Raw genomic sequence first — 24,013 nt, forward strand, 5'->3', positions numbered from 1 at the left:
CTGTGTAGTCTTGATTTATACCTTGTAAGGATAGGTGGCCTCTTACAGGTTGTAGATTTGGTAATTTTAAATTTTAACTCCCTAGCACTTGGGGAGATTTTTGCATGCAAAACAGGTATGATTTTTAAGTATTAAAAAAAAATCTCCTCAACATAAGTTGGTACCAAGAACATTTGCACAAATAGGAACTTATAATTAGTGAAGAGATAAACCCCAATTTATTTTCACTGAGAAATATACAATGAAAACATATCCATTATGTATCTAGATTGTGGGCCTTCATTTTGTTTGAAATTGTTCTTAAAAATACCCTCATAAAATTTTGTGACCTTATTTCTAGACAAACCTTTTTCATAGCTGTATTTTTAGGCTTCCAGAAAAATTATCTTAATAATAAATAATATACAATAGTGCTTTCTCTTTGCTAGCTACATATTTGTGTTTAGTAGAGTTTTAGAATTATGGTAGTAGAATTAGCATATAAAGGGATTTCTTACCAACTTTAAAAAAAACTGCTTGGATTTAGATTTGCTTTGTACTTATTTTCTAAACCAGAGCTCTTTTGAAAATGCAGAGAGGTGTTAGTAATTATGACAGGACAAAAACCCTTAATAGAAGGCCTATGTTCATCCAAAGGATAACACATTTAGTCTGGTTCTGATGAACTTTTAATAAGCAGTAGAGGCTAAAGAAGTATATCTTAAGTCATTAGTTCTCAACTGTGTGTGTGTGTGTGTGTGTGTGTGTGTGTGTGTGTGTGTGTCTCAAGATCATTTCTAAACAGTTCTCAGATACATATTTGAAATTTCAAGCTCCTGAAATTCACTGATTCAGTTTGTTCTAGGGCTTGAGGATCTCTATGTCTGTTTCCTTTTGTACTGTTCGTTCTGATTTTAATTCAGGTTGAGAGCCATATATATATATATATATATATATATATATATATACCAGTATTTCTTCCTTGCAAGTAAATGTCATGGAGATAGTTCCTTCCTTTTCTAATCTATTAGTTGTGATAATCCACTGAACATTTATTTTAGTGAGTGGGCTTTGTTATTATTAATAAAATCCTTAATCATGTGGAATAAGTTAAAAAAATGAACAATGCTTTCTGTATAATTATCATGTCATTATGGCAAGTATAAACACCATGGGTAACATTTACTAAATAAAATTTATTAGTGGCTATGTATCATTTTGCCTTGTTGCGTTTTTCTTGTTAAGTTTCTACAATTGAACAGAAACTTACAGTGTGTTCACTGTTTATATATTTTTCAAGAAGAAATACAATTGTTTTTATTCTTTGAGGATGGTAGTTTAGTCTACATTGTAGATGGAAGACAGAATTCATGTACTTGGCTGATTTTCCTAACTATTTAGAATATTAGGTAGGCGTTCTGTACTCATTTTTTTAAAAAATGAAGCATTTTAAAATATTTTATGATTTATTTATTTGAGAGAGGAAGAGAATGTTTATGCCAGGGCCTTTAGTCACTGCAAATGAACTCCAGATTGATTTTCCACCTGCACATCTGTCTTATGTGGGTACTGGGGAATCAGACCCTGGGTCCTTACGCTTTGCAAGCAAGCACCTTAGCCATTAAGCCATCTCTCCAGCCCTGTGCTCATTTTTTGAACTAATGTAATAGATATGTATGTCATGGAAAAGATAATTTTTTAGGTTTATTAACTGAGAAATCAAAAATAAAATGAAAGACTAGTGGTAGAATATGATTATTATAAAGAATTATTTGTGAGATTGTTTTATAGCATGATACACTTAATCTGTTTTAATCACCATTTTCATTTCAGTGTTTAAATGTTATATAAGGTCATTGTGGAACATTAAAAAAATGACTAAAAACCAAGCTGGCCGTGGTGACACACACCTTTAATCCCAGCACTCAGGAGGTAGAAGTAGGAGGATTGCCATGAATTCGAGGCCACCCTGAGACTCCATAGTGAATTTCATGTCAGCCTGAGCTAGAGTGAGACCCTACCTCGAAAAACCAAAAAAAACAAAAAAAAAAACAAAAAACAATCAGTGCTGGAGAGATGGAGAGAGTGACTAAGGAACTTGCCTACAAAAGCCCAATGACCCAGGTTTGATTCCCCAATACCCATGTAAAGAGAGAAGCACAAAATGACCTATGCATTTGGAGTTTGCATTGTTATATACCCTTGCATGCCTATAAATAAATATAAAAAAACGAATGTTGCAAATCAATGGAACTTTAAAAAAAATTTTTTTTTTTTGAGGTAAGATCTTGCTGTAGCCCACACTGACCTGGAATTCATTATGTAGTCTCGGGGTGGCCTCGAACTCTCGGTAATCCTCCTACCTTTGCCTCTCAGGTGAAGGGTTTAATGGCATTCACCACCATACCCAGCTTTTTTTTTTTTTTTTTTAAAAGATCTTATTCCCATTAATGCCTTTGGAGCTTTAAGATAAATTGCAGTGTTAATTTAGAACTTTTTGGGTAGTTAGTTATTAACTTGGGATGGCTTATGCTCAGATATGGTAGTAAAATACTTGGTTTTGAAGTTTTTGCTTATGTACTCCTTCGTACTATTTTATATTTGCTTAAAAGTTAGGTATATTAGGAAAAATAAGCCTGGTATAGTGGTGCTCACCTGTAATCCAGGCTATTTGGGTGCCCAAGTCTGGAGTATTACAAGTTCAAGGCCAGCCTGGGCAATTAAGTGTGGCCCTATCTTAAAGCAAAGAAAAACTGAGAATGTAGGTTAGTGATAGAGTGTGAAGATTAAACTTCTGATTGAGGATAGTGATGAAAAGGATTAAAATGAAACTAGAATTAGCTTTAAACTTTCCTGAAGAAAGTTGTATTTTGCAATTTGCAATCTGTGGTTTTGACATACAACAGCATAGCTTCTTTTGTATTAGTATTGTTTATGTTTTTCAAAGTTTAAATTAAAAATTTTTTTAAATTTTTGGCAGTTTAATTAAGGGATATGAATTAAAAAAATCATTTAAGTATACAATTTTTATTTTGCTTTATAATCAACAAATATCTTCATATAAAAACAGAACTTACAGAGGTGCCAAACCAAAAAAAAAAAAATATTTTTAATCTTGAGCATTTAGCCTTCAGTTGAACTTTTTTTTTTTTTTTTTTTTTTTGTGGTGGCAGGATTTCAAGGCTAGGTCTTCTCTAGCCCAGGCTGACCTGGAATTCACTGTGTAGTCTCAGGCTGGCCTTGAACTCATAGCAGTGATCCTCCTACCTCTGCCTTCCAAGTGCTGAGATTAAAGGCATATGCCACCATGTCTGGCTTGAACAGTTAATTTTTAAATGGTTAATTTTGTTTTGCTAATAAAATTGCATTATTACTCATTTATTTAGTGTTGATTGCTATGTTAGATGAAGATGCATATATTTACAAAATATACCTGGTACTTGGAAGAATGAACTTAACTTTGTTATCTTTCTCCTTCTGTGCATTAGGCTACTGTGGAGCTGATATCAAGGCTCTGTGTACTGAAGCTGCCCTGATTGCCCTTCGGAGGCGTTATCCCCAGATCTATGCTAGCAGTCATAAACTGCAGCTGGACGTCTCCTCAATAGTGCTCAGTGCCCAAGATTTTTACCATGCAATGCAGAATATTGTGCCTGCTTCTCAACGTGCTGTGATGTCTTCAGGACATGCACTTTCCCCCATCATAAGGCCACTGCTAGAAAGAAGCTTCAACAACATCTTAGCTGTCCTGCAAAAAGTGTTTCCTCATGCTGAAATAAGCCAGAGTGACAAGAAAGAAGGTACTATAAACTACTCTATTTTTGTATTGTTTAAATAAAATAAATGTGAGCATAGCTTCCACATAAGATTATTTGTACCTTCACTCACCACTGACTAGTCCATGCTGGGAATATTGCCCATTAATGGTAGTTGCCAGGTAAATATTTGTTATTTAACCCTTGGGTTGGTATGACCATCTTAATGCAGGAGTTTTATTATATTCAGAAATTTAACTAATAATATATTACAGTTGTTACAAAGCACTTTTTTTTTTAAGAAACATAGAAGAGGCAGGGAAGATAGAGAGAAGGACACAGATTTATTTTTTATTTATTTATTTAAGACACAGATGGGGAGAGAGTATGGGCAGGGCATGTACCACCATGTGCATCTGGCTTTGTGGGATCTGGAGAATCAAACCTGGGTTCTTAGGCCTCACAGGTATGCACCTTAACTGCTAAGCCATCTCTCCAGATGGCTATATGAAAGCACTTTTATATAGATTATTATTCATTAATCTTTATCATATTCCTATTGGTTAGGCACTGAAATTATGTAGTATTGTCTTTTAAAAATTAAATTATATTTATTCTCTTCTATTCTATTCTATTTATTTATTTGGGAGAGAGAGAGAAAGAGACAGAGAAAGAGAGAGAGAGTATGGTTGTGCCAGGGCCTCCAGCCACTGCAACTGAACTTGAGATGCATGCACTCCCTTGTGCATTTGGCTTACATGGGCCCTGGGGAATCAAACCTGGGATCTTTGGTTTTGCAGGCAAGTGCCTTAACCACTAAGCTATTTTTCCAGCCCAGTATTGTCTTTTGGTTATTATTATTATGGCTTTTCAAGGTAGGGTCTCATTCTAGTTAAGGCTGACCTAGAATTCACTATATAGTCTCAGGGTTGCCTTGAACTCACAGTGATCCTTCTACCTCTGTCTCCCAAGTACTGGCATTTAAAGGCGTGTACCACCACACCCAGGTGATTATTTTGTTCATTTTTATTTATTTATTTGAGAGTGACAGAGAGAGAAAGAGGCGGGGGGGGGAGGGAATATATATATATATATGGGGGGGGACAGCGCAAGCACGAGTGAGCGGTGGGGGGGAGGGAGAGTGGGGGAGGGAGGGGGGAATGAATATGAATGAATATATGGATATGCCAGAGTCTTTAGCCACTACAAACAAACTCAAGACACATGCACTACCTTGTACATCTGGTTTTATGTGGGTTCTGGGGAATTGAACCTGGTTCCTTTGGCTTTGTATGCAAGTACCTTACCACTTAAGCCATCTCTCCACCCAGGGACAAATATTTTAATGACTGTATCAGTGAGCCAGGCTTAATACCATAATTTGTGTACTTATTCCTGTGATTTCTTTCCTTCCCTCTTTCTCTTTTCTTTATATTCAAAAATTTTTTTATTTATTTTACTTATTGTTTGAGAAAGAGACAGAGAGTGGGCATGCAAGGGCTTCTAGCCACTGCAAACAAATTCCAGACACATGCGCCGCCTTGTGTATCCAGCTTTACATGGGTACAGGGGAATTGAACCTGGGTCCTTAGGCTTTGTAGACAAATGCTTTAGCCACTAAACCATCTCTCCAGCCCTCTTTACAATTTTTTTTTTTTTTTTAAACAGTCTCACTGTAGCCCTGGCTGACCTAGAACTGAGCTTCCTGCATGCTGGGATTACAGGGCTGAGCCACCACACTCAGTTTATCTGTAATTTTCCTAACTAGGTATACTCAAACTAATATCCTTCTGTAAGATCTTTTTCTATTCTATTTTTGTCCCCTCTTTTTCTTCCTTTCTGTTTTGATTTTCAAGGTAGGGTCTCATTCCAGCTCAGGCTGACCTGGAACTCACTGTAGTCTCAGGCTGACCTTGAACTCACAATAATCCTTTTACCTCTGCCTCCCAGTGCTGGGATTAAAAGCATGTGCCACCATGCCTGACTTAGTTCTTTCATTAAAAAAAAAAAAATTATTTATTTGCAAGCAGAGAGAAAAAGAGAGAGAGAGAGAAAGGGAGGGAGAGAGGGAGGGAGGGAGAGAGACACACAGACAGAGTGTGTGTGTGTGTGTGTGTAAGAGGTGGGGGAGGAGGGTGTGCATGAATGGATGCACCAGAGCCTCTGGATACTGGAAATGAACTCCAGATGCATTGCTACTTTGTGCATCTGGCTTTATGTGGGTACTGGGGAGTTGAACCTGGGTCAGCAGATTTTACAAGTAAGCTCCTTTAACTGCTGAGCCACCTCACTCATCCCATGCTTTAATTTACTTTAACAATAATAAATGATACACAGTAGTGGACAATAGCAACTAAATTTTATGCAATTATGAATTCTTTCTAGTTATTTAGATATATTCTGTTTTTTTTTGAGGTAGGGTCTCACTGTAGCTCAGGCTGACCTGGAAGTCACTATGGAGTCTCAGGATGGCCTTGAACTCAAGGCGATCCTCCTACCTCTGCCTCCCAAGTGCTAGGATTAAAGGCGTGTGCCACCATGCCTGGTTCTGGTTTGGTTTTATCTTCAATATTTTTTCCTTAGACCTTTATCCTTTGCTTGTATAAGAAATTACCATTCTGAAGTTCCAGATTAATTTAAAACTATTAGCTTAACTATATGCTTAGTTTTCCTTTTTTTCCTCCAAGGTAGGGTCTCACTCTAGCCCAGGCTGACCTGGAATTAACTATGTAGTTTCAGGGTGGCCTTGAACTCAAGGCAATCCTCCTTCCTCTGCCTCCCAAGTGCTGGGATTAAAGGCATGTGTCACCATGCCTGGCTTATTGTTTTTGTTTTTTGAGGTAGAGTCTCACTGTAGTTCAGGCCAACCTATAACTCACAGCGATCCTCCTACCTCAGCTTCCCAACTGCTGGGATTTAAGGCATGCCGTCATCATGCCCAGCTTTATTTTTTGAATTAGGATCTTGCTCTAGCCCAGCCTGACCTGGAATTCACTATGTATTCTCAGGATGGCCTCAAACTCACAGCGATCCGCTTACGTCTGCTTTCCCCAGTGTTGGGTTTAGAGGTATGCAGCACCATGTCCAGCTTGTTTTGCTTTTGAGATAGGGTCTCCGGTCATTCAGGCTTAGGCTCTTACTTGCTATTTATAACATGATAACCTTGAACTTCTGGTCCTTCTGTTTCTACCTCTGGTATGCTGGGATCATAGATGTGAGTCCCTACACCTGGTTTATGTAGTGCTGGGAATCAAATCCATGGGGTCTTCATGCCACATTCCCAGCTCAGAGAGTACTATTATTGGTGGTGGTGTTATTTGAAATGTACTTGCTGTATTGCCCAGGTTGGCCTCAAACTCCTTGACTCAAGCAGTTTTCCAATCTCTTCCTTCTGAATTGCAGGCATCTCAGGTGTGCATTCCTATGATTGATTTCCTCAGTCTTAGTATTGCATTACTGTTTATTGAATGGATTCACATTTTTTATGGGCACATGTGTAACATTGCTGTTAATGTTAATAGTTCACATTATAACTCTGGAAGAATTTTATGTTCTCAGTTGGTTTTATATTTTTGTTAATTATAATTTATTTATTTGAGAGACACAGAGAGAAAGAGGCACATAGAGCAAGTGAGAGAATGGGCATGCCAGGGCTTCCAGCTGCTGCAAACAAACTCCAGACGCATGTGTCACCTTGTATATCTGGCTTGTATCAGTTCTGGGAAATTGAACCTGGGTCTTTTGTCTTTGCAGTCAAGTGCCTTAACCACTAAGCCATCTCTCCAGCTTTCAGTTGGATTTTAGTTCCAGGTAATCCACTGAGTAGTAACACCAAGACCTTTAGAGAGACTAGTGCTACTTGAATAGGTGTGTTTTTAATTCTTTTTTTACAAAACAATCAAAACATTTATTTAATGTACATTGCAAGGGCTCAAGTAGACTTAATTTAAAAAAACAACAAAAATAACACCACAGATGAAGACAGAGTCCATACAGAAATAAAGGAAAAGGACAGACCACCTAAAAATACAAAGACGACACAAAGAGAGGCTGGACAGCTGGGGTCAGGGCTCTTGGCTGGAAACCTGCTTTGAATAGGTTTCTTGCAGGTACTTCTTAAAAGCTGTGGGGTTTTTCCAGAGCTCAGCAGCATGTGTGTTCAAAGGGCTGTCGATGTTGGGTTCTCCTAGCAGGCTCTGGATGGACAGCAAGACGGTCCTGACGTCATACAGGGCTGACCACTTATCCTTGAGGATGTCCAAGCAGATGTTACCCTGGGTGTCCACGTTGGGGTGGTAGCAGGGCGTGAGGAACTTCACTGTGGGTGCGTTGTAAGGGTAACCACTGGGGAACTCTAGGGAGAGTTTATACCTCAGATCTTCATACACTGTGCCAGCTGCTCCATGGATGGTCCCTATCCATTTGAAAAGGTTGTCTGACTCAGGGAAGGCAGAAATTTCCTTTGTCACCAGACATCATGAGGGTCATCAGCTCCTGCTGTAGCCTCTTCCCCACAGGGCCCTGGGCGGCGCCCCCGCTAGGCTCGGCTCCTTTCCGGGTGGTGGTGACGCTGGCAGCGGCTGGGTTCTGGGAGGCCATCCCGGCGGCGCTGGCAAGAAGACAGGAGCTCGAACACCTCGGCAACTGCCGTGTTTTTAATTCTTGAGTTCCTGGCTTCATCTTTTTTTTCTTGTTGTTGTGTGTTTTTTTTTTTTTTTAGCCAAAGGCTGACCTGTAACTCAGTACAGGCTGGCCTTGGACTCATGGTGATGCTTCTACTTCAGCCCCTTCCATCTTCAGTGCTAGGATCAAAGCATGTACTTCTACTGACTCCGTAATTAAGCAAAGTTTTCCTTGTAAAGCAAACGAGAGGTTAACTGTGTCTTATTGTTGCCTTTTAAAGAACTGGCTTTGATGAAACAGCCTTATTTACTGAATCACATAGGAAATAGACTGGTACTGGTCCAAATTGAGGAAAGTACTTCTTTTCTAGACTTAGTTTAGTCAGCAGAAACTCCCCAATTACAGCTCATAGTACTTAAGTGGATAGTCTGTAATGGTGAAGCAACTATGGATGTTACATTTATAAATTATGCAAAATGCTGTAGTTTGTCAGTTTATCTGATCCATTTGTATTATTTGATATATAATACTAGCTAATTGTAGTTGAGTTTTGATCCTTAGATTTGGTAGAGCATTATATACCTCATAATTCTTTTGCCCTTTTTTTTTGACCAGATATAGAAACCCTAATTTTAGATGACAGTGAAGATGAGAATGCTTTATCAATTTTTGAGACAAGTTGTCACTCAGGATCACCAAAGAAACAGTCATCAGCTGCTGCTATACCTAAACCTTACCTTCATTTTACAATGTGAGTAATTTATATCAAATTTCTTTCAATTAAGAATTATTTTTGATGCATTATATTTAGAATGACTATATAGTTTTACTTTTGGTTGCAACAATGAGGCCTTTTTGCTTTGTATACAATTCTAGAATACCTTTTTAAAAAGTTTAAAAAATTTTTATTTATCTATTTATTTGTGAGAGATAGAGACAGAGAGAGTGGGCATGCCAAAACATCTTGTCATTGCAAATAAATTCCAGGTACACACACCACCTTGTGCATTTTCACTTTACATGGGTACTAGGGAGTCAAACCTGGGCCATCAGACATTGCAGGCAAGTGCCTTTAATCACTGAACTATCTCCCCAGCCTAAATTCTGGAAAACTCTTATTGTGTACAGTTTTTTGTATGGTAGTGACTACTTTGTCACCTGCTCAAGATTGTTTTCTCCAAGAAGACTGTTACCTGCTTGTTTGCATTTAAAAAAAAAAGTGATGGTATGGGATTTGTTAGTTTGTGGTTGTTTTTTTTTGCTTGGTAGGATAGAGAAAGAATTATTACCCTTTGGAAATCAACCTATGAGCCCCAGTTTTATTTTATTGGAGGTAGGGTCTGTCAGGCTGACCTGGAATTCACTGTGTGGTCTCAGCTGGCCTCGAACACACAGTGATCCCCCTGCGTCCGCCTCCTGAGTGCTGTGATTAAAGGAGTGCACCTACAAGCCCTGCTTATTTTTTCTTTTCTTTTCTTTTTTGGTTTTTTGAGGTAGGGTCTTACTCTAGCTCAGGTTGACCTGGAATCCACTATGTAGTCTCAGGGTGGCCTTGAACTCTTGGTGATCCTCCCACCTTTGCCTCCCATGTGTTGGAATTATTGATTTTTTTATTTTTATTTAAAATTTTTTTTTGTTTATTTATTTATTTGGGAGCAACAGAGAGAAAGAGGCAGAGAGAGAGAGAGGGAATGAGTGAGTGAGGGAGGGAGGGAGGGAGAGAATGGGTGCACCAGGGCCTCCAGCCACTGTAAATGAACTGCAGATGTGTGCGCCCCCTTGTGCATCTGGCTAACATGGGTCTTGGGGAATCAAGCCTCAAACCAGGGTCCTTAGGCTTCACAGGCAAGCGTTTAACCTCTAAGCCATCTCTCCAGCCCTTATTTTTATTTTTTGAGGTAGCCTCTCACTCTATCTCAGGTTGACCTGGAATTCACTATGTAGTCTTACGGTGGCCTCAAGCTCATGGTGATCCTCCTACCTTTGTCTCCCAAGTGCTGGGATTATTGTGTTTTTTTTTTAAATTGAAATAAAAAATAGACAAAACAATATTTACCATGACCTAGGGCCCACTAGTTTGTGATAATTATCAGATGGTAATTTAGAGACTTAAGTTACTAAAGACATATTTTTTTAGTTTCTATACTTATAGGCAATAAGTCATGATAATTCTCTCCCTTCCTCTACATTCCCCTTCACAAATCCATACTTTATGATATTCTCTCCCTCTCTTTATTAGTCTGTCTTTTATTTTGATGTCATCCTCTTTTCCTCCTATTACGAGGGTCTTGTTAAGGCACTGTAAGGTTGTGGATATCAATGCCAGTTTCTGTCTGGACAGTTGCATTGTAAGGTGTCCTACCCTTCCTTGAGTGCTACGTTCTTTCCATCTCCTCTTCCACAATGGACCCTGAGCCTTGGAAGGTGTGATAGGGACATTTCAGTGCTGAGCACTCCTATGTCACCTCTTTTTGTTTTATTTATTTTTATTGACAACTTCTGTCATTATAGACAATAAACCATGATAATTCCCTCTCCCTTTCACTTTCCCCATCACAGTTCCACTTTCTATCATGTCCCCGCCCCCTCCAAATTAGTCTGTCATTTTGATGCCATTGTATTTTCCTCAGTGCCAGGAGTGTATTCCCTGCCATGGAGTCCAGTTAGAGAGCAGTTGGTTTCCCCCATAACAGATATGTCACTATTGCACCCATTGGCTCATTTGGCTTGGTTGGCCCAACTTCACGCTTGCATTGTCCACTGTTGTTTATCTCCACTGATAACTTTTGTCTCTCCCAAAGAGATGCATGCAGCATAGCTTTTTCTAGCTTTCTGTCAGCTGGTCTACACAGAATAGGTTTTCAGCTAGCTCCAGCAAAATTTCTCAGTGACCTTGCAGCTCTTTACTGAAAATAATTTTAGTTTTTTTGGTGGACTCTTTTGTGTCACTTATTAAAATATATCATATGCAAATAGGGCTAGTTTATGTCCTTCTTTACCAATTTGTATTCCTTTTCTTTAAAAAACTTTTTATTTATTTATTTGAGGGCAACAGAGAGAAAGAGGCAGAGAGAGGGAGAGAATGGGCGCTCCAGGGCCTTCAGTCACTGCAAACAAACTCTAGATGTATGTGCCCCTTGTGCATCTGGCTAACGTGGGTACTGGGGAATTGAGCCTCAAACTGGGGTCCTTAGGCTTCACAGGCATGTGCTTAACCGCTAAGCCATCTCTCTAGCCCCCAATTTGTATCCCTTTTATTTGTTCCTCTTGACTTATTGCTTGAGATAAAAGTTCAAGTGCTATGTTGAAAAGCAGTGGCGAGAGTAGGCATCCTTGTCTTGTTTCAGACCTTAATAGGAATGCTTCAAGTTTTTTCCCCCATTTAGATGGTCTATAAATAGCCTTTATTATGTTGGGATATGGTCCCTACAAACAAAGTCTAGTGTTTTGATCATGAAGGGGTGTTGTTTTTGTCAAAGGCCTTTTCTGCATCTATAGAAATAATCATCTAATAGAGAGGCACATCCAGGACAATGCCATCTTTTGCCCTTCTGGCCTTGAGCTCCCCAGTCAGAGTGACAAAGGTTAGAGTGCTACTTACATTTTCTGGCCAAAATAAAAAGGAATCAAGAAACAGAAAAATGTTATGAATAAGCCATATGGAAATGTACTCCTTGACTAGCTAATACTTTATATGTTAAAAAGGAGAGAGTTATTATGGGACTTTCCCTGGATCTGTAAGCTTCAATAAAACTCTCCCTCCATTAAAAAAAAAAAAAAAAAAAAAAAGCCCGGTGTGGTGGCACACGCCTTTAATCCCATCACTCGGGAGGCAGAGGTAGGAGAATTGCCACCTTGAGACTACATAGTTAATTCCAGGTCAGCCTGGGCCACAGTGGGACCCTACCTCAAATAAATAAATAAATAAATAAATAAAAATAAAAAAAGAGAGTTTGTACAGAAGTATCTTGTGGAGGTGAATAATGTTTGGCCCAGAAGCCATAGGTTTGCAGTATGTGTAGTGTAATAGGAGAAAAAGAGAGACTGATTGAGAGGAGGAGGGGATATAATGGAGACTGGAGTTGTAAAGGGGAAAGTGGGAAATTATGGTTTATTGTCTCTAATTATGGAAGTTGTCAATAATTAAAAAAAAAATAAAAAGAAAAGAAATTAAAAAAAGAAATATTCATCTGATTCTTTTTATTTTTAACTTTTTTTATTGACAACTTCCATAAAGATAGACAATAAACCATGATAATTGCCTCTCCTCCATATCCATTCTCTATCATGTCCCTTCCCTTGCTGAATTACATTCTCTTTTATTTATTTTATTTATTTATTTATTTATTTTTTGGTTTTCCGAGGTAAGGTCTCACTTTAGCTCAGGCTGACCTGGAATTCTCTATGTAGTCTTCAGGGGTGCCTTGAACTCACAGCGATCCTCCTACCTCTGCCTCCCGTGTGCTGGGATTAAAGGCGTGCGCCACCACGCCCGGCTCTCTTTTATTTTGATATTATCCTCGTTTCATCCTATTATAAGTGTCTTGTGTAAGTAGTACCAGGCACTGTGATATCCAGGCCATTTATTTTTTATTTATTCTTTTTTTTTTTTTTTTCAGGGTAGGGTCTCACTCTAGCCCAGGCTGACCTGGAATTCACTATGTAGTCTCAGGGAGACCTCGAACTCGTGGTGATCCACATATCTCTGCCTCCCAAGTGCTGGGATTTTAAAGGCGAGTGCTACCACACCCAGCAATCCAGGCCATTTGTCTCTGGAAGATTTAATTGTAAGCAGTCCTACCCTTCCTTTGTCTCTTACATTCTTTCAAACAGCTCTTCTGCAATGTACTCTGAGCCTTGGAAGGTGTGATAGAAATGTGTCAGTGCTGAACACTCAACAATTCTCTGTCTCCTTGTCAGCATTATGGTGCTGAGAATCATCCCATTGGTCATAGTCAGCTGAAAAGAAAAGCTTCTTAAACCAGAAGTGAGCACAGTATTAATATATAGGTAGAAACATTAAGAAAAGTGCTTACACAGCAGTTTGGTGAGCATAATGTATGCATTTAGGCAGACAATAGCAGGTGATAGTCCCCTATGGCTCTTGACCTCCCCCGCCATAAGCTTTTGACTAGGTTTAAAGTACCAGGCATGTATTCTGTCCTATGGAGTGGGTCTCCAGTCCAATTAGAGAGTGGTTGGTTTCCTCCATAGACATGTCATGTTTGTACCTGTTTGGTCATTTGGCCTGGCTAGCAATAATTAAGGCTTGCAGTGTCCACTGTTGTTTATCACCACTGATGACTTCTGTCTCCCATAGGGTTGCATGTGGCATAGCTTTTTCCAGCTTTCTGTCAGCTGGTTTACAGGGAGGTGGTTTTCAGCTCAGCTCAGCTCAGCTCCAGGAGGATTTCTCAGTGACCTTGTAGCCCAAGCATGTGGAGTGTTCAGCAATAAGGTCTTACTATCTATTGTTGAGAAACCAAGAGACTTGTGGCAATAGCCTGTAATGTTTTGGGGGCATCAGGAACATCCTTGTCCAACAAATCATTTGAAGGTATCCCATTCCTGGCACTGATTTTTTTTAAGGTAGCGTCTTAATCTAGCTCAGCTGACCTGTAATTCAATAAGTAGCCTCAGGTGGCCTTGAACTCATGGCTATCTTCCTACCTCTGCCTCTTAAGTGCTGGGATTAAAGGCGTGTACCACCTCTCCTGGCTGATTAAAAAAAATTAAATTTTTTTTTTTTAACTTGGCATTGTGGTACACGCCTTTAATCTCAGCATGTAGGAGGATAGCCATGAGTTCGAGGCCATTCTGAGGCTACATGGTGAATTCCAGGTTAGCCTGAGCTAGAGTGCGACCCTGCCTCAAAAAACCGAACACAATTTTTTTTTAAATTGACAATTTCTATAATTGTAGACAATAAACCATGACAATTTCCTCCCCCCTCACTTTCCCTTTTGCAGCAGCCCTCTCCATCATATCCTTTCCCCCTCCTAATTAGTCATCATTGTTTCCTCTTATTATGAGGGTTTTGTGTGGTTAGTGTCAGGCACTTCAAGGTCATGGATATCCAGGCCATTTTGTGTCTGGCAGAGTGTATTATAAGGAGTCTTACCTTTCTTTTGGCTCTGATATTCTTTCTGCCACTTCTTCTGCAATGGACCCTGAGCATTGAAAGGTGTAATAGAGATGTTTCCATGCTAAGCATTCCTCTGTCACTTCTTCTCAGCATGATGGTGCCTTTTGAGCCACCCGAAAGGTTTTTAGTACCAGGCATGTATTCCCTCCCTTGGGGTGGGCCTTCTGTCTAATTAGATGGTGGTTTGTTTCCCCCATAATCGACATGCCTTTATTGCACTGGTTGGCACATTGGGCCTGGCTAGCCCATCTTAAGGCTTGTAAGGTTCACTGCTGTTTATCACTGATGACTTCTGTCTCCTATAGGGGGGCTGTATGCAATGTAGCTTTTTCTAACTTTGTCAGATGGTCTATGGGAAGTAGGTTTTCAACTTAGCTCCAGTTTGATTTTTCAGTGACCTGTAGCCCAAGCATGTGGAGTCTTCAGCAGTAGGTTGTTGCCATGTATTTCTGGTGGGAAACCAAGAGCTTGGCAATGGCCTATAATGTTTTGGAGGCATTAGGGACCTCCCTAGCTAATAACTCAAGGTATCCCATCCCTGGCACCGAAATTTTTCTACTAACAATCTATGGCTTCTGGCTATGCCATTATCCAAAAAATTAGGTTATCATATGGCTTATTCATAATATCCTGAATTTTTTTGTTTTTTTGAGGTAGGGTGTCATTTTAGCCTACGCTCACCTGGAATTCATTATGTCGTCTCAGGGTGGCCTCAAACTCACAGTGATTCTCCTACCTCTGCCTCCCGAGTGCTGGGATTAAAGGTATAGCCACCATGCCCAGCTTATATCCCGAATTTTGATTAACTGTCTCCCTACCCTTCCTTTACTCAGTATCTTCCCCTGACCTCGCTTAGGCCATTTCACCCCCAGTAATCTGCTCATTTACTTATATTTATATAAAACCATCCCCTTAAGTCCTCTCCTCTCTTCCTTCCCTTAGAGCCCTTTTCTAGCTCACTGGCCTCTGCTACTGTTTTTTGTTTTTTTTTTAAACTCTAACTCACACATAAGTTGAAACATTCGTAGCTAGAATCCACATATGGGAAAAAAACATGTGAAGCTTGGCTTTCTGGGCTTGGGTTACCTCACCTTAGTATAATCCTTTCTAGATCCATCCATTTCCCTGCAAATTTCATTTTTCTTTACTGCTGAATTGGACTGTCTTGTATAAACCTACCATATCTTCATTATCCATTCATCAGTTGAGGGCATCTAGGTTCATTCCATTTCCTAGCTACTGTGAATAGAATGGGAATAAACATGGTTGTATAAGTATCTCTTAGGTAGTGAGAAGAGTACTTAGATATATGTCTAGGAGTGGTATAACTGGATCATAAGGTAAATCTAGTTTTAGTTATCTCAGAAACCTCCTCACTGATCTGCATAATGGCTGTACCAGATTACATTCCCACCAAAATTGTAGAACAGTGTAGGAAGGTTCCTCTTTTTCCATATCTTCACCAGCATTTATTGTCATTTTTATTTTATTTTTTATTGACAACTTTCATAATTATAGACAATAAATCATGTTAATTCCCTCCTGCCCCACATTCCCCTTTACAACTCCACTCTCCATCATACTCCTTCCCCCTCTCAATCAGTCAGTTATTTATTTATTTACTTATTTATTTATTGAGGTAAAGTCTCGCTTTAGCCCAGGCTGACCTGGAATTCACTATTAGTCTTAGGGTGGCCTCGAACTCTCGGCGATCCTCCTACCTCTGCCTCCCAAGTGCTGGGATTAAAGGTGTGTTCCAACACTCCCGGCTCTCTCTCTTATTTTTGATGCCAGCATGTTTTCCTCCAATTATGATGGTCTTGTCTAGGTAGTACCAGGCACTGCGAGGTCATGGCTATTCAGGCCATTTTATGTCTGGAAGAGTGCATTGTAAGGAATCCTACCCTTTTTTTTTTTTTTGGCTCTTACATTCTTTCCGCCACCTCTTCTGCAATGGACCCTGAGCCTTAGAAGGTGTGATAGAGATGTTTCAGTGCTGAGCACTCCTCTGTCACTTCTCAGCACTGTGGTGCCTTCTGAGTTATCCCAAGATCTCTGCCAACTGAAACTAAAAGCTTGTGTAACCAGAAGTGAGAGTAGTATTAATATATGGGTATGCACATTATAAGAAGTGCTTACTGGACAGTTTGGTGAGCACAATATATACATTTAGGCAGATACCAGCAGATGTTACACTCCTAGGCCTCATGACTTCTCCGGTCATAGTTTTTCAATATCAGGCATGTATTCCCTCCCTCTCTGGTCTATTAGAGGGCAGTTGTCCCCCCCATCCCATAATAGACATGCCCCTGTTGCTCCCGTTGGCTCATTTGGCCTGGCTGACCAAATTAAAGGCTTTCAGTGTCCACTATTGTTTATCTCCACCAGTGAATTGACTCTCTCCCATGGAATTACATGCAGTGTAGCCTTTTCCAATTTCTATCAGCTGGTCTACATGGAGGAGGTTTTTAGCTCAGCTGCAGCTTGATTTCTCAGTGATCTTGCAGCCCAAGCATGTGGAGTGTTCAGCAATAGGGTCCTACCATCTATTAGTGGTGGGAAACCAAGAGCCTCAGCAATGGCCTGTAATGTGTTAGGGTCCATTAGAGACCTCCCTAGCCAACAACTCACTGGAAGGTATTACATCTCTCACATTGAAAATTTTCTCAGCACTCAGGAGGCAGAGGTAGGAGGATTGCTGTGAGTTTGAGGCCATCCTGAGACTATATAATGAATTCCAGGTCAGCCTGAGCTAGAGTGAGACCCTAACCTCAAAAAACCAAAAAATAAAATAAATAAAAGAAAAAGTTCTAGTAATAATCTATGGCTTTTGGGTGTGTCATTGTCCAATAAAGTAGGTTTCCAGATGACTTATACCCTACTCCCACCCTTCCTTTACTCAGTCTTTTCCCATGACCACACTTAGGCCTTTCTACTCCCAGTAATCTGTTCTTCTATATACATACATACTTAACACACACACACACACACACACACACACACACACACACACTGCCATACCCTTAACAATCCCCCTTTCCTCCCTTTCTCATATCCCCTTTCTAGTTTACAGTCCTCTGCTACTGAGTTTTATTTCAATTCACATACAAGCCCAAACATTTGTAGCTAGGATCCACATATTAGAGAGAACATGTGGTGATTGGCTTTCTGGGCCTCGGTTACCTCATTAAGCATAATCCTTTCCAGGTCCATCCATTTCCCTGTGAATTTCATGATATAATTATTCTTTACTGCTGAATAGAACTGCATTGTATAAATGTACCAAATCTTCATTATCCACTTATCAGTAGAAGGGCATCTAGGCAGGTTCCATTTCTTAGCTATTGTGAATAGAGCAGCAGGAAACATACTTGCACGTTATCTCTAAGGTAGTGAGACAAGTCCTTAGGATATATGCCTAGGAGTGGTATAGCTGGGTTATACAGTAAATCTATTTTTACCTGTCTCAGGAACCTTCACACTGATTTCCACAGTGACTGTACCAGATTACATTCCTACAAACAGGGTAGAAGGGTTCCTCTTTTTCTGCACCTTCACCAGCATTTATTATCATTTATTTTGTTTTGTTTTCTTTTTTTTTTTTTTAAACTTATGAGAGAGAATAGGCTTGCCAGGGCCTCTAGCCTCTGCAAACAAACTCCAGACGCATACGCCAATTTGTGCATCTGGCTTACTTGGGTACTGGGCAATTGAACCGAGGTCCTTTGGCTTCGCAGGCAAGTGCCTTAACTGCTAGGCCATAGCTGTTCTGATAGGAGTGAGCCAGAATTTCAAAGTAGTTTTAATTTGCATTTCCCTAATAGCTAAGGATGTAGAACATATATATACATACATATATATATATATATATATATATATATATATATATATATATATTGATGTTTGTGTGCTATCTGTATTTCTCCTTTTTAGAACTCTATTTAGTTCCATAGCCCATTTTTAATTGGGTCATTTGATTTCTTATTATGTAAATTTCTGAGTTCTTTGCATATCCTAGATATCAATCTTCTATCAGATGTATAGCTGGCAAAGATTTATCTCACATTCTGTAATTTGCCTTTTTGCTCTATTCACAGTGCCTGTTGCTGTACAAAAGGTTTGTAATTTCATGAGGTCCCAATGGTTGATTAGTGATTTTGTTTCCTGAGCAACTGGGGTTATATTCAGAAAGTTGTTGTCTATGCTGATATGTTGAAGGAGTTCCCCTACTTTTTCCTCCAGCAGTTCTAGAGTTTCTGGTCTGATATTAAGGTCTTTGGTTCATTTGGACTTAATTTTTTTTCTCAATTTTTATTAACATTTCCCATGATTATAAAAAATACCCCATGGTAATACCCTCCCTCCCCCACTTTCCCCTTTGAAATTCCATTCTCTATCATATCTCTCCCCATCTCAACCAGTCCCTCTTTTATTTTGATGTCATGATCTTTTCCTCCTCTTATGATGGTCTTGTGTAGGTAGTATCAGGCACTATGAGGTCATGGATATTGAGGCCATTTGATGTCTGGAGGGAGCACGTTGTAAGGAGTCCTACCCTTCCTTTGGCTCTTACATTCTTTCTGCCACCTCTTCCGCATTAGACCCTGAGCCTTGGAGTGATCGAGATGTTACTCAGTACTCCAGTCACTTCTTTCTAGCCTTATGATACCTTCTGAGTCATCCCAAGGTCACTGCCATCTGAAAAGAGAAGATTCTCTACCCAGAGTGAGAGTAGCATTAATATAAGGGTATAAATATTAAGAGAAGTGCTTACTGGGCAGTTTGATAATCATAGTATATACATTTTTCCAGACATCAGCAGGTATTACACCCCTAGGGCTCATGACTATACCTGTTTTGAGTTTTCAGTATCAGGGATGTATTCCCCCCCCCCCCATAGAGTGGGCCTCCAGTTGGACATAATTTTTGTGCATGGGGAGAGATAAGGATCTACTTTCATCCTTCTACATTTAGATTATCCAGTTTTCCCTGCATCATTTGTTACAGAGGCTTTTTTTCTCCAATGAGTATCTTCTGTTCCATTGATCTACAGGTCTGTTTTTTTTTTTTTTTTAATTTTTTAAAATTTATTTATTTGAGAGCGACAGACACAGAGAGAAAGACAGACAGAGGGAGAGAGAGAATGGGCGCGCCAGGGCTTCCAGCCTCTGCAAACGAACTCCAGACGCATGCACCCCCTTGTGCATCTGGCTAACGTGGGACCTGGGGAACCAAGCCTCGAACCGGGGTCCTTAGGCTTCACAGGCAAGCGCTTAACTGCTAAGCCATCTCTCCAGCCCTACAGATCTGTTTTTGTGCCAGTACCATGCTGTTTTTGTTACTATAGCTCTGCAGTATAGTTAAAATCAGCTATGGTGATACCACCACCTTTATTTTTGTTGTTCAAAAATGTTTTGGCTATTCAAATTTTTTTTGTGTTTCCAAATGAATGTTAGGATTTTTTTTTTTTCTGTGAAGAATGCCATTGGAATTTTAATAAAAATTACTTCAAATGTGTAGATTGTTTTTGGTAAGGTTGACATCTTCACAATATTGGGTCTTTCAATTCAAGAACATGGGTTGTCTTTTCATTTCCTAGTGTCTTCTGCAATTTTTACTTGAGTGTTTTTAAAGTTTTCATTACAGAGATCCTTCACTTCCTTGGTCCGGTTTTTTCTAAGGCACTTTTTTTTTTTTTTTTTGAGGCGATTGTGAATGAGAGTGAGTGATTCCCTGATTTCATTCTCTGCATGTTTTTTGTTACTATATAGGAAAGGTACTGATTTCTGCATATTTATTTTATATCCTGCTGTGTTGGTTAAAGTGTTTATGAGCTGTAACAGTTTGCTGGTAGAATCTTTAGTGTTCTTTATATGTAGAATCATATCACCTGCAAATAATGATAATTGATTTCTTCCTGTCCCTTTTGTATCCCTTCTTATTTATTTATTTGATACAGAGAAAGAGGGAAGGAGAGAGGAAGGCAGGGAGGGAGGGGAAGAATATGGGCGCACCAGGGCCTCTAGCTGCTGGAAACAAATTCCAGATGCATGTGCCACCTTGTACATCTGGCTTACAGGGGTTCTGGGGAATCAAACCTTCGTCCTTTGGCTTTGTAAGTGGGCATTTTAACCGCTAAGCCATCCTTTCAGCCCTGTATCCCTTTTATGAATGTCTCTTGCCTTACTGATATAGCTAAGACTTTTTGTATTATTAAATAATACAAGATGCAAATTAAATAATATATGAAATAAAAGTGGGGATGGTGTACATCCTTTTCTTGTCCTGATTTCATTGGAAAAGCTTCACGTTTTTCCCTCTTTAGTATTATGTTTGCCATAAGTAGCCTCTATTATGTTGAAATATGTTCCTTCTATTCCCAGTTTCTGTAGGACTTTTACCATGAAGGGATGTTGTTGGAGTTTTTTTTAAATGCCTTTGTTTGGATCTGTTGAGATGATCATGTAAGTTTTGTCCTTCAGTGCATTTATATAGTGTATTACATTTATTGATTTGGGTATGTTGAACCATCCCAGCATCTCTGGGAGAAAGCCTACTTAGTTGGGGTTAATGATCTTTTTGATATATTTTCCTATATTGTCTGGCAATATTTGTTGAGAACTTTTGCATCTATGTTCATGAGGGAGATTGGTCCGTAATTTTCTTTTTTTGCTTTGTTTTTGTCTGGTTTTGGTATCCAAGTGATGCTGGCTTTGTAGAAGGAATTTGGTAGAAATTCCTTCCATTTCGATTTTATAGAAAACTTTGAGAAGCATTGTTGTTAGTTTTTCCATGAATATCTGGTAGAATTCACCTGGGCCTGGACTTATTTTAGCTGGGAGATTTTTTTTTTTAATAAGTGCTTGGATTTATACTCATTATAGGTCTACTTAAATGGTTTTTCTCATCTTGAATTAATTTTGGTAGGCCATATAAATGTAGGAAATTTTCTATTTCTTTCAGATTTTCAAACTTAGAGAAGTAAAATATTTCCTCCTTAAAGTATGTCCTTATCGGGCTGGAGAGATGGCTTAGCGGTTAGGCACTTGCCTGTGAAGCCTAAGGACCCCGGTTCGAGCCTTGGTTCCCCAGGTCCCACGTTAGCCAGATGCACAAGGGGGCGCATGCGTCTGGAGTTCGTTTGCAGAGGCTGGAAGCCCTGGCACGCCCATTCTCTCTCTCTCTCCCTCTATCGGTCTTTCTCTCTGTGTCTGTCGCTCTCAAATAAATTAAAAAAAAAATTTAAAAAAAAGTATGTCCTTATCATTTTTTCCAAATTTCTTTGGTATCTATTGTAATGCTACCATTTTCATCTTGAATTTAATTAATTTATATCTCTTCTGGTCAGATTTGGTAAGGGTTTATCAATCTTGTTTATCCTTTCAAAGGACCAACTCTTTGTTTCATTGATTCTTTGTATTATTATTATTTTTTTTGTTTCGGGTTCATTAATTTCTGCCCCAATCTTCATTTCTTTCCATCTACTGAGTTGTGGTTTGTCTTGTTCTTCTTTTTCCAAGGCCTTAAGGCAAAGCATTAAGTTGTTTAATTGTGACCTTTCCAATTTCTTAGTATAGGCACTTAAAGCTTTAAATTTTCCTCTTAGAACTGCCTTCATTGTGTCCTAAAGGTTTTGGTATATTGTGTTCTCATTTTCATATGATTCTGTGAATTTTCTGGTTTCCTTCTTTATGTCTTCAATGACCCATTCATCATTCAGTAGTGTACTGTTTAGTTTCCATGATTTTGAGTATGCTCTGTAGTTTTTCTTGAGACAAAGACACTATAAATCAGGATGCAACAGAGGACAACCCCAAAATATAGCTTATTTAAGAATAGCAAATCTGACCATCCATCATATTTAACTTGTAACTTGCTGTGACATGGAAGATGAGAGTAGCACTTTCAATGAAGGCCTGTATTAGGCTTTTTTGGCACATGCCAACCTGGTGTAAGTAGGTCCTGATACATTTTGGAATGGCTTTGGTCTTAGCTCTGTGGTGTGTCTTCTTGGGTCCCTCTTTACTACGCTGTGGGCTCAGGTATGCTGCCTGGTTTGGTGGCTGCTCTGATTGCCTATGCTGTGTGCCGTGTAGCTAAGTTCCCTTCCCCAGGACTCCAGTGGTTGCTAGCACTGGAAGTTGGATGAGGGGAGGCTCTGGAGGATGTCTGAAATTATACCAGAGCTGTGTGGCTGGTTCCCAGGACATTCTTCCTCATGAGCCACTCAGCCAGTCCTTGCTGTTTTCTCCTTTAGGTGTCTTGAGTTTGTGAGGAGGCTGGTATGAGTGGAAAATCCCTTCACCTGGTTTCTCCTGCAGCTCAGCCACAACCCGGCGGCCATGTGGATCTGTGGTGCTTCTTGAGCCGCTTTTGCCTGCTTCTATGGTGTCTAGATGTTCTGGATCTCTCCTACTTCTCTGCTGTTGTGGATTTTTTTTTATTTTTATTTTATTTTATTTTTTTTTTTTGAGGTAGGGTCTCATGCTAGCCCAGGCTGACCTCGAATTCGGTACGTAGTCTCAGAATGGCCTTGAACTTGTGGCAATCCTCCTACTCTGCCTCCTGAGTGTTGGGATTAAAAGGGTGTGCCATCGTGCCTGGCAATAATTTCTTATACACCATCACTTTTTGGGTAGAAGAGTGTGTTTTTGTTGTTGTTCTGTGTATTTCCCCTCTAGGCTGCATTCACACTTTTAAGAACTGATCTGTGTCAAAGGATAGTTACACTTAAAACTTTGACACAGGACTGAAGAGATTGCTCAGTGATTAAGGTACTTGCCTGAGAAGTGTAATGGCCCAGGATTGATTCCCCAGTACTAAGGTACAGCCACATGCACAAAGTGGCACATGTCACTGGAGTTTGTTTGTGTTTGCAACAGGCTCTGGCATGCTCATTCTCATTCATTTTCTCTCTTTCCTTGTCCATAAATTGATAAATAAAATATTTTAAAAAACCCTTGTTACAAATTGCTAAACTGGTTTCTAGAAAAATGCCATTTTACACATACCACTAATACATATATAATAAGTAAAATAAATACAATTAATTAATATAATGCTTTTATATCCTTCTTTTTTAAAATTTTTTAAAAATTTATTTATTTGAGAGCGACAGATACAGAGAGAAAGACAGAGAGGGAGAGAGAGAGAATGGGTGCGCCAGGGTTTCCAGCCTCTGCAGTCGAACTCCAGATGTGTGTGCCCCCTTGTGCATCTGGCTAACGTGGGACCTGGGGAACCGAGCCTTGAACCGGGGTCCTTAGGCTTCACAGGCAAGCACCTAACTGCTAAGCCATCTCTCCAGCCCTTTTATATCCTTCTTAATTTGGAGTTATTTCTCTTCTTTTGATAGTGCTGGGCATTAAACCTAGGACTATGCACATGTTAGGTAAATGCTTAACCTTTGGGTGTCCAGTTTCACTTCTTTTAGTTTTTATTGACCATATAGTTCAAAATCATACCTTATTTTTTGTTAAATCATTCATTATTCTTTTTTTTTAAATTTTTA

At 39.4% G+C, this 24,013-nt stretch overlaps 1 protein-coding gene and 1 pseudogene across 3 annotated transcripts in view; one reads left to right on the top strand and one right to left on the bottom strand.

Annotated features, from left to right (window-relative positions):
- Window positions 1–24,013, top strand: part of Atad2b (ATPase family AAA domain containing 2B) — a 251,148-nt gene that overhangs the window by 124,388 nt on the left and 102,747 nt on the right. For all 3 annotated transcript variants that reach the window (XM_045148831.1, XM_004663758.2, XM_045148830.1), the window contains exons 16-17: window positions 3,468–3,779; window positions 8,973–9,108. In XM_045148831.1, coding sequence (XP_045004766.1) covers window positions 3,468–3,779; window positions 8,973–9,108 — 448 coding nt within the window. The remainder of the gene's footprint in view (window positions 1–3,467; window positions 3,780–8,972; window positions 9,109–24,013) is intronic.
- LOC101614323 lies at window positions 7,631–8,333 on the bottom strand (annotated as a pseudogene).

Source organism: Jaculus jaculus, chromosome 5 (genome assembly GCF_020740685.1).
Source record: "Jaculus jaculus isolate mJacJac1 chromosome 5, mJacJac1.mat.Y.cur, whole genome shotgun sequence".
NCBI lineage: Eukaryota > Metazoa > Chordata > Mammalia > Rodentia > Dipodidae > Jaculus > Jaculus jaculus.